We start from the raw sequence: 9,807 nt of genomic DNA, 5'->3' as shown, positions 1-9,807 counted from the left end.
AATGTAAAAAAAATTCGACAATTAGTACTATTTTTATAACTTTTTACTTTTTCCATAAATAAAAATATATAAATCAACCAATTTTTATTGATTATCAATTTAAGTGTAGTAAACTCAGGAAAACTCTTAATACTAATATCTTAGAACATATATTCTAAATGAAAATAAATATTTTCCTATATTTTGTAAAATTTTCATTTCCAATCTTTCAATTAAAGAGTCATTTAATGAAGATTTTAATTTCGTGTAATATTCGACTATGGTAATTTCGTGTAATATGTGACTGTGGGTAATAATATATTACTCATTCCATTTCAAAATACTCTATGTTTTATTTTTATTTTTTGAATTATACAGAGGTATCCTGGCCCCACCGAAGTGGTCCAGACTAGTCACGTGTTGCCACATGTCGGTCCTCTGTCCCTGGCGATGCCGAAATGTTAATTCCCCAGTGGCCGGGATTCGAACCCAGATGGCGGAACTCACAGCTGTGAACCCTTTACCAACAAAATACTCTATGTTTTAAAAAAAATTGTTTCTAAAAGATCTATATTTTATATTTTAAGTGTATGTAATAATGATAAATTTTAAAGACATTAATTATATTTACTGAATCTTTTATTGATTAAATAACAATATTTACATACCTTAAAAAAACAGAATAAAAGAACTGGAAAGTGGAAAAAGGAACTCCTAAGACTTCGATATATTATCTATTCCTCTCTCTTTCTTTCTCCTTCACGCCACTCTCCATTAAAAGCCTAACTTTTTCTCTCTCTGTTGAATTAATTCATCAATGGCGACTCTAGAAGACATAGGAGTCTCAGCTCTGATAAACCTCTTCGGCGCCTTCATGTTTCTAATAGCATTCGCTGTCCTAAGAATCCAACCCATCAACGACAGAGTCTACTTCCCCAAATGGTATCTCTCGGGAGACAGACACAGTCCCCGCCGCTCCGACGGAAACCTGGTCGGAAAATTCGTAAACCTCAACTTCAAAACTTACTTCACTTTCCTTAATTGGATGCCTCAGGCCATGAAAATGAGTGAGTCCGAGATTATCCGTCACGCTGGCTTCGATTCTGCTGTTTTCCTCAGGATTTACACTCTCGGGTAACTTCTTCTTCTGACACCTTTTTTTTCTTTTTTTTTTTAAATGCAAAATTCTCGATCTTGAGAGATGTCAATTTCTCGAGAAAATGAAAGAAAAGAAAAAAACACAAAACTTTTCCGTTTGAAAAGGGTTTATTTCTTTTTCTTTTCAAAAATAAAAATTTTCTGGGAATTTAGGCTACTTCATGAGTCTAAATCATTAAAAAGTTACTGTTGAATTCTCGAGAAAAATTGGAACTTTCTTTTAAAAAAAAATTGGTATTTATTATGTTCTTGTTTGTTTTCTTGGGGATTTCCCGTGATTGTAATCTTCAAGAACGAGTTTCTCCAAGTGACATAATCCCGAATTTTACGGTTAAAAATAATCTTTAAATCGTGGAAAATATTTGTACTTTATTCTTACAGAACATGTAACAGCTAAGTTTCAGATTTGTCTGCTCTGTATTCCACAAAGACAAAGCAAAAGCAATAATAGAAGTTTCGTTTGTTCTCACTGTTTTCCTGAGAAAAGCCACTTTTTAATAATTCTTTTTTTCCCCCGGAAAGTTATTGAGATTAATAATTACGAGAGAAATCTGTAATTAGTAAAACCCACAACTGTAAGTGTTTTCTTTTTAAAGATGTTTTTTTTCCTTGTTGGGTGGTTTGGCAGCTTGAAGATCTTTGCTCCAGCCATGGTACTAGCACTCGCTGTTCTTGTTCCAGTGAATGTATCAAGTGGAACACTCTTCTTCTTGAAGAAGGAACTCGTCGTCAGCGACATTGATAAGCTCTCCATATCTAATGTCCAGCCTGAATCCTCTAAGTGAGAGCTTTAGTTCTGAATTTAAAAAAATGAAGCTTTAGTACTAGTAATAATGATCAATGAGATTAACATCTTTGTGTGTGTGTGTGTGTTTAAGATTCTTCTTCCACATTGGAGTAGAGTACCTCTTCACGTTTTGGGCATGTTTCATGCTCTACAGAGAGTACAACACTGTTGCACTGATGCGTCTTCAGTATCTAGCTTCACAGCGTAGGCGTCCTGAGCAGTTCACTGTAAGTGAAAGCTTCAACTTTTTCAACACCGATAAGTGAGTGTGTTTTCTTAATACATTTTGAGTTTTGTATTGCAGGTTGTTGTCAGAAACGTCCCTGACATGCCTGGACACTCAGTTCCGGATACTGTGGATCAGTTCTTTAAGACGAATCACCCTGAGCATTACCTATGTCATCAGGTAAATATATGTTTTTTGTCCTTAAAAATAGCTTTATGTTTGTTATAAATCAGTTGGATTGAAGGACTGGTTCTTCTTGTTTCAGGCAGTTTATAACGCGAACAAGTACGCAAAGCTGGTAAAGCAAAGACAGAGGCTGCAAGACTGGTATGACTATTATCAGCTGAAGCATCAACGCAATCCCCATAAGAAGCCTACTTGCAGAGTTAGTCCTTTCTCCACACCGTTTGTTTAGTCTTTCTTTAGATCATATGATGTTGATTCGGCTTGTGCATCTTCCAGACAGGGTTTCTTGGTCTATGGGGTAAAAAAGTTGACTCCATCGAGTACTACCAACAGCAAATCAAAGACTTTGACCACACTGTAACCTACTCCTCTGACGTTGCTTTTCATTACAGCTGACACAAACTTTTAACCACGTCTGATGTTGTTGATAACAGATGTCCTTGGAGCGTCAAAAAGTTCTTAAAGACTCAAAACTGATGCTTCCCGTCGCATTCGTGTCGTTTGATTCACGGTGGGGAGCGTCTGTTTGCGCACAGACGCAGCAGAGCAAGAATCCGACGCTGTGGCTAACGAGCAGCGCTCCGGAGCCTCGTGACATCTACTGGCAAAACCTTTCTATACCTTTTATCTCATTGACCATCAGGAAACTCATAATCGGTGTGTCAGTCTTTGCATTGGTCTTCTTCTACATGATCCCCATCGCTTTCGTGCAGTCTCTTGCTAACTTACAAGGTCTTGATAGAGTTGCTCCTTTCCTCAGACCTGTCACTAGACTGTAAGTCAAAAGCAAGTCTCATATGCCAATTGACAAGGTCTTGACAAGAGTTGAATGACTCCATCTTCTTGTTCTTTTTTGAAATTGCAGGGACTTTGTGAAGTCATTCTTACAAGGTTTTCTACCTGGTCTTGCTCTGAAGATCTTCCTGTGGATCCTCCCGACAGTATTACTGATTATGTCGAAGATTGAGGGTTACATTGCTTTATCTACACTTGAGCGTAGAGCAGCAGCGAAGTACTATTACTTCATGTTAGTAAATGTGTTCCTGGGAAGTATCATCGCCGGTACCGCGTTTGAGCAGCTTCACTCTTTCCTTCACCAATCACCAACTCAGTAAGCTACCTTTAACCTCTTACACACTCACTCTCCTAAAGATTCTTAACTTTGATTTGTTGCGTGTTGATACAGGATTCCTCGAACCATTGGTGTCTCCATACCGATGAAGGCTACCTTCTTTATCACGTACATAATGGTGGACGGGTGGGCTGGTATTGCGGGGGAGATTCTCCGGTTAAAGCCTCTCGTGATCTTCCACTTGAAGAACATGTTTATTGTGAAGACAGAGAGAGATAGAGAGAGAGCAATGGACCCTGGTTTTGTGGATTTCAAGGAGACTCTCCCAGCCCTCCAGCTCTACTTCCTCTTGGGGATTGTATACACCGCTGTCACTCCCATTCTCCTTCCCTTCATCTGTGTCTTCTTCGCCTTTGCTTACTTGGTCTATCGCCATCAGGTTCGGTTTTAAAAGACTCTGTAGATTCTTTTGCAAGTTTTGATGTTATTTAGCTTCTTTTTTTTTTTTGCAATGCAGATTATCAATGTTTATAACCAACAGTATGAGAGCTGTGGAGCGTTTTGGCCGCATGTTCATGGAAGGATAATAGCTAGCTTGTTGATATCTCAGCTTCTGCTGATGGGACTTTTGACATCTAAAAAGGCAGCTAACTCAACCCCATTGCTTATCATCTTACCCATTCTCACTCTTTCTTTCCACAAGTACTGCAAACACCGCTTCGAACCCGCCTTCGGTAAATACCCACTCGAGGTAATGAACCAATCTTCTCCAACCGCACTTTATTTTTCACTTAGAGTTTAGAGCCAAAAAAAAAAATAGATTTACTCTATAAATAAAGTATTTTTCACTTTAAAATAAAATATCTTTTAAATCGAGTAAACCATTGGAGATAGTCTACGGATTCTAACAAAAAACCTGTGTTTATCATTTGTCTTACTGCAGGATGCAATGGCAAAAGACAAGCTGGAGAAGGAGACAGAACCGGAGTTGAACATGAAAGCTGATCTTGCAGACGCTTACTTACACCCGATTTTCTTTTCATTCGACGAAGAATTAGATGAAGAAGATGAGAGGCACCAAAAGGAGGCAACGGAGGAGGTAAGAGTCGACAAACATGAAACACAGTCGTCTAGTCCTGTGACCGAGCTCGGCACTCCTTCTCATTACCAGCAGCATGAAGTCTACAATCCATCTTCACCTTCTTCGCATTACGCTTCAGCTTACGAGCAGTCGTCGTCTCAGTATGAGTACCATTACGAGACTCATCGGTATGAGGAGCATGGTGGATACCGTTACAACAATTGATAAGCAAAAGAGTTGTCTTATATTAGTGTTACTTGTATAAGTAGTCCTTTAAAATTTAATTAAATGGTCTAGGTCTTATTGGTGGTGCTAGGAGATTGGTGGTTTTAGTGTTGTTCCAAGATTGATTTATTCTCATCTATTTTCAGTTTTTTTTTTTGTAATTGTAAAACTTGGTTTTTATTGAATGTGATGAAAAATATGAATATTTATTTTAGGCCGAGGGTTCAGTATTTTGGATAATTGGAAATTTAGTTAGTTCCGGTCGGTTGAAATTTCATCAAAGTGAACCAAAAAAAGTCTGCCTTGATTTTTGGTTAATTTGGTTATTTGGTTAGTTTGGTTAAATTTTGATTAAAATTAAATAAATTTTTGAAAAAAAATTGTTTAGTTTGGTTGTTTTTGTTTGGATATTGGTTTGTTTAGTTGTGAATTTTGATTAAGGTTGGTACTATTTGATAAAAAGAATAGAAAAATTGATAGAGAATGGAACTAACCGATTATAGAACCGAAAACCAATTTCAGTTGCTGAACTGAACCAAACCTTCTAATCGAACTAAATGAAAACCACATTTTTCGGTTTGGTTTGGTATGTTCTGGTTCGGGTGAACAAGTACATGCCTAATTTATTTAATCAAGATATAGATATTTCTTAACCGAAAAACCTAACCAGGGAAAAAGAGTGACAGACAAAAGTAGCTCATCTTGTATTGATAGAACTTTCTGTCTCGTCCATACAAGTTCTTGTCATCCAGTTCCCATCATTAAATGAAAGATGGAGAAGACTATGAAGTGTGGTCTCGCAGAATCACAGCCAAATCGTCTCTACTTCCATGGCTACTCCTTTAGCCGCTCCTCTTTTCTCTCCTTTAGCTCTTTCTTCAGCAAGAAACCGCCGTTCATGTCCCAAGATCCGATTCCAGTCGAACAATGGGAACGCTTTCGAATCCAATGGACTCCAGAAGCTAAATCTATCGAAATGTAGTAAACTATATGGACAAAGAAGTAAGTTCCTGCAAATGGGTTCTCGAGAGATGACTTCTGGGAGAAAACTCTCAGTTCAGGCCGTGGATGGTGCAGGGACAGGGGGGAACACATCAACCATCTCTAGTAACGTAAGCTTAAGGTTGAAGATTTTATTAATGTTTGTTTACCACGTTAGGTTTTTTAATCTCGTTGTTATATCACACTAGGTGTTGGCGATAGCGCACTTGTTGGTGTCACTTGGGATCATACTAGCGGCAGACCAGTTCTTGAAAAAGGCTTTTGTAGCGGCGTCCATAAAGTTCCCAAGCGCTTTGTTTGGGATGTTTTGTATTTTCTCTGTTCTTATGATACTAGATTCCGTTGTCCCCGCTGCTGCAACCGGTATGATGAACTTCTTCGAGCCTGCGTTTCTGTTCATCCAGAGATGGCTTCCTTTGTTCTACGTTCCTTCTCTTGTGGTTCTCCCTCTTTCCGTTAGAGATATTCCGGCTGCTTCGGGCCTCAAAATCTGCTACATTGTAGGTATATACATATAATCATTCTCTTGTTCTTTTGGCACCTTTCATGGTAATGATATCTGTTTACTATGTTTTGTTTTGGATTATATAATGATCTGATATTTAATTAGTGTTTTAAGATGCGCTAGGCGCTCGTAAGAGCATCTCCAATGGTTCTCTATTTTTTTCTCTATAATTTACATTATTATAGAGGAAACAATAGAGAACGGTTGGAGATGCTCTTAGGCGATAGATGAACCTCTAGCGCCTAGCCCTATATTGGGAGCCTAAACCGTTTATAGTGTGATTCAAATTCTTGTGCAGCTGGTGGATGGTTGGCGTCTCTTTGTGTAGCAGGGTTCACAGCTATAGCAGTGAGAAAGATGGTGAATACCGAAATGACGGAAGCTGAGCCTATGGCAAAACCTTCTCCGTTCTCAACATTTGAGCTATGGAGCTGGAGTGGAATCTTTGTTGCGTCGTTTGTTGGTGCTCTCTTTTACCCTACTTCTCTGGGGACAAGTGCAAGGACTTGTCTCCCTTTCCTTCTTTCTTCTACTGTTCTAGGTTACATCGTCGGTACCGGGTATAATTCAAACCATTTTTTTCCTTGTTCCTCAAGTTTAAGGTCTCTCTAGCTTGATGTTATTTTCATTGTCTTGTTTAGGTTACCATCTTCTATCAAGAAAGTATTCCATCCGATAATATGCTGCGCTTTATCTGCACTGCTCGCTGCTCTAGCTTTTGGGTATGCTTCAGGATCTGGACTTGATCCTGTTCTAGGTAAAGCTCACACTAACTAGAGTGAAAACAAAAAGGTAGAACATAAAAAGTATAAGTCTTTTGTTCACTACAGTCTTAAATGGGTGACAGGAAACTACCTTACTAAAGTAGCATCGGATCCTGGTGCTGGTGACATCTTAATGGGTTTTCTTGGCTCTGTCATTCTCTCTTTCGCTTTCTCCATGTTCAAACAGAGAAAGGTAACCACCAAAACAACGAACTTGGTTCTGTTTTGCCTCAGAAAAACTGGTAACAATCTGTTTTGGATTGCCTCTTCAGCTTGTGAAGCGGCATGCAGCTGAGATCTTTACGTCTGTGATTGTTTCAACGGTATTCTCGCTCTACTCCACTGCTCTTGTTGGACGTTTGGTCGGTTTAGAGCCATCTTTAACTGTTTCAATCCTACCTCGCTGCATCACGGTCGCGTTAGCCCTTAGCATTGTATCACTCTTTGAAGGTATAAACATGCTATTCTTCTCGACTGTAGAATACGTTAAAGAACATTTTCTAACGACTCTTTTTGGACATTTTCAGGGACCAATTCGTCGCTTACAGCAGCTGTAGTGGTTGTGACTGGTCTGATTGGAGCTAACTTTGTACAAGTTGTTCTTGATAAACTGCGTTTAAATGATCCTATTGCTCGAGGAATCGCCACTGCTTCAAGGTGACTCCTTTACAGTTGATCTTTTTTTCTTTTCACATTTTGAATCCAAGATTAAGCTAATCTGTTAAAACATTATTTGTATGGACAGTGCTCATGGACTTGGAACAGCAGCTTTGTCGGCAAAGGAGCCAGAGGCCCTTCCCTTCTGTGCAATTGCTTATGCTCTCACTGGAATCTTCGGATCGTTACTGTGTTCTATCCCTGCCGTCCGACAGAGTTTGCTGGCGGTCGTTGGCTGACAAGTGATGCCGTAAGAAGCCGGCAGTTACTTGGTTTGAATTTGAAACATAAAAACATTGTTAATTTTTCATTCTATTTTTGTATATGTTGTGAATTTGTAATGGAAACAAAATATATAAATTTAATATTTTCATTGAGACAAAAAAAAATATATATTTCTCAATTCTCGGTTACTTTTTTTTTTCTTACTTTTCTCAAATGAGAAATTTAAGTACTGTATTTCCTAATTTATTAATTATGTATTTAGTTTTCAGTCTTGTCACTTGTGATCCAACAAAATAATATCTCAAAAAATTATCAAAAATTAATAAAAAGATTGATAGAGAGGGGCAAAATAGGAAATAATAAAAGAGGATGACGAGAGCCCAAAGCTTCGAACGGAAGGCGTAAAGCTAAAAGCGTTACCAAACCATCTCCCAGTCTTGTCTGAATTCTACTCTCAACCACAAAACCAAAAAAAAAAAATGATACTAATCCCAACTTCTTCTTCTTCTTCTTCTTCTTACGCTTGTTGTAGCCTTCCTCAAGCTTCCTTCAATTCTAATTCATATCCATCGAATCAGTCTCTGTTCCTCTCCAAATCCGGCTATCCAATTCCACTTGGTACTACTTATGCTCCAATCTGTTGATTTAAAACTCCTTTCGCTAGGATCTGAGTATAAGTCTAAGCCTTAATGATTCAATTTGTTTACTACTCTGTGTCTACTTCAGGAAGCAGAAAGTTGAAGACTTTACGTCTCAGAGCTAATTTCTGGGAGTCAATCCGATCTGGGTACTTGAAAAGATTCATATTTGTTTTTTCTTGCTCTTATGAAACTTAAGCTGATACATTGAGGGCTTGATTGATTTAGGTTTGTAAAGAATAATAACACGACCCAACTTGTGGAACCACCTTCTACAGTAGAAGAAGATGAAGATACGGAACCAGTACTTCCTGTTGAATTCACTTTGATTGAGAGAACTCTTCAAGATGGTTTAGTTGAAGAGATCATATTTTCTTCTGGTGGTGAAATTGATGTCTATGATCTCCAAACCCTTTGTGACAAGGTAAGTTAAATGCCTTATTGATTTTATTACGGAAATAAAAAAATCTCATTTTGAATTATACATAATATAAAGGTGGGATGGCCTCGGAGACCGCTAACGAAACTAGCTGCAGCTTTGAAAAATAGTTATATGGTTGCTACATTGCATTCTGTCTTGAAGTCATCATCATCAGGTGCTTCATTCAAGCCTTCATCCATCACATGTTTTTGATGAATATCTTAGCGGATTTTGGAGAAGTTATTTGACACAGAAGGAGATAATGAGCAGCAGCAGCAGCAGGAGAAGAAGAAGCTAATTGGAATGGCACGTGCGACGTCGGATCATGCCTTTAATGCTACAATTTGGGATGTTCTTGTTGATCCTGAGTATCAGGTAACCAAAACAAAGAACTAGTTTTTTTTTTTTTTGGTTTTGGAACTCTTCTTTTGTTTGATGTTAATTTGGTTTATCAGGGTCAGGGGCTTGGTAAAGCTCTCGTGGAAAAGCTTGTAAGGGCTCTTCTTCAGAGAGATATTGGTAATATATCTCTTTTTGCAGATAGTCAAGGTATCATCAAATCACACCAATATGCTGCAAGCTTTTGTAATCAAATGTTTTAGATTTGTTACTTATGAGTTATTTAATTTATCATGCAGTTGTGGATTTCTATCAGAATTTGGGGTTTGAGGCTGATCCAGAAGGCATCAAAGGCATGTTTTGGTACCCAAAGTAGCAAAAGAATGGGACTTTACTATTTGGCTGTATGCTTTCTTATATGGATCAGTAAGGAAGTTTACTAACTGTGCATTTTGTAAGTTTAAAATCGATATTTGTCCTATTTAAGATTCAATCCAGGAGTATATGCTCAATAGGAAGAAACCTTTCCTTCTTTTGCTTAA

General features: G+C 38.1%; 3 protein-coding genes across 5 annotated transcripts; all 3 read left to right on the top strand.

The window, feature by feature from the left end:
- Positions 1–695: 695 nt before the first annotated feature.
- Positions 696–4,928, top strand: LOC108863332 (CSC1-like protein At1g32090). The gene is made up of 11 exons (XM_018637725.2): positions 696–1,113; positions 1,766–1,918; positions 2,016–2,151; positions 2,229–2,330; positions 2,416–2,535; positions 2,613–2,693; positions 2,771–3,111; positions 3,202–3,447; positions 3,523–3,847; positions 3,926–4,159; positions 4,352–4,928. The coding sequence occupies exons 1-11, from the start codon at positions 797–799 to the stop codon at positions 4,712–4,714; spliced, it is 2,418 nt and encodes an 805-aa protein (XP_018493227.1). The 5' UTR covers positions 696–796; the 3' UTR covers positions 4,715–4,928.
- A 534-nt stretch (positions 4,929–5,462) lies between these two features.
- LOC108857224 (plastidal glycolate/glycerate translocator 1, chloroplastic) lies at positions 5,463–8,060 on the top strand. Its single transcript, XM_018631178.2, has 8 exons — positions 5,463–5,826; positions 5,905–6,220; positions 6,520–6,781; positions 6,863–6,978; positions 7,069–7,178; positions 7,258–7,435; positions 7,513–7,642; positions 7,731–8,060. Exons 1-8 carry the CDS (start codon positions 5,545–5,547, stop codon positions 7,879–7,881), a joined length of 1,545 nt encoding a protein of 514 aa, XP_018486680.2. The 5' UTR covers positions 5,463–5,544; the 3' UTR covers positions 7,882–8,060.
- A 172-nt stretch (positions 8,061–8,232) lies between these two features.
- On the top strand, positions 8,233–9,793 carry LOC108862864 (GCN5-related N-acetyltransferase 2, chloroplastic). Of its 3 annotated transcripts, none has more exons than XM_057011165.1 (7): positions 8,233–8,485; positions 8,594–8,654; positions 8,734–8,929; positions 9,002–9,097; positions 9,179–9,301; positions 9,382–9,475; positions 9,565–9,793. In XM_057011165.1, exons 1-7 carry the CDS (start codon positions 8,347–8,349, stop codon positions 9,639–9,641), a joined length of 786 nt encoding a protein of 261 aa, XP_056867145.1. In that variant the 5' UTR covers positions 8,233–8,346; the 3' UTR covers positions 9,642–9,793. The 3 variants fall into 3 exon arrangements, with proteins under 3 accessions (XP_056867145.1, XP_056867144.1, XP_018492626.2); XM_057011164.1 differs by having other exon boundaries at positions 9,002–9,101; positions 9,183–9,301; XM_018637124.2 differs by having other exon boundaries at positions 8,234–8,485; positions 9,002–9,101; positions 9,180–9,301.
- The last annotated feature ends 14 nt before the right edge of the window (positions 9,794–9,807 follow it).

This window comes from Raphanus sativus, chromosome 5 (genome assembly GCF_000801105.2).
Source record: "Raphanus sativus cultivar WK10039 chromosome 5, ASM80110v3, whole genome shotgun sequence".
NCBI lineage: Eukaryota > Viridiplantae > Streptophyta > Magnoliopsida > Brassicales > Brassicaceae > Raphanus > Raphanus sativus.
The sequence above is the reverse complement of the archived record's forward strand: the minus strand, read 5'-3'. Positions and strand labels throughout refer to the sequence as shown.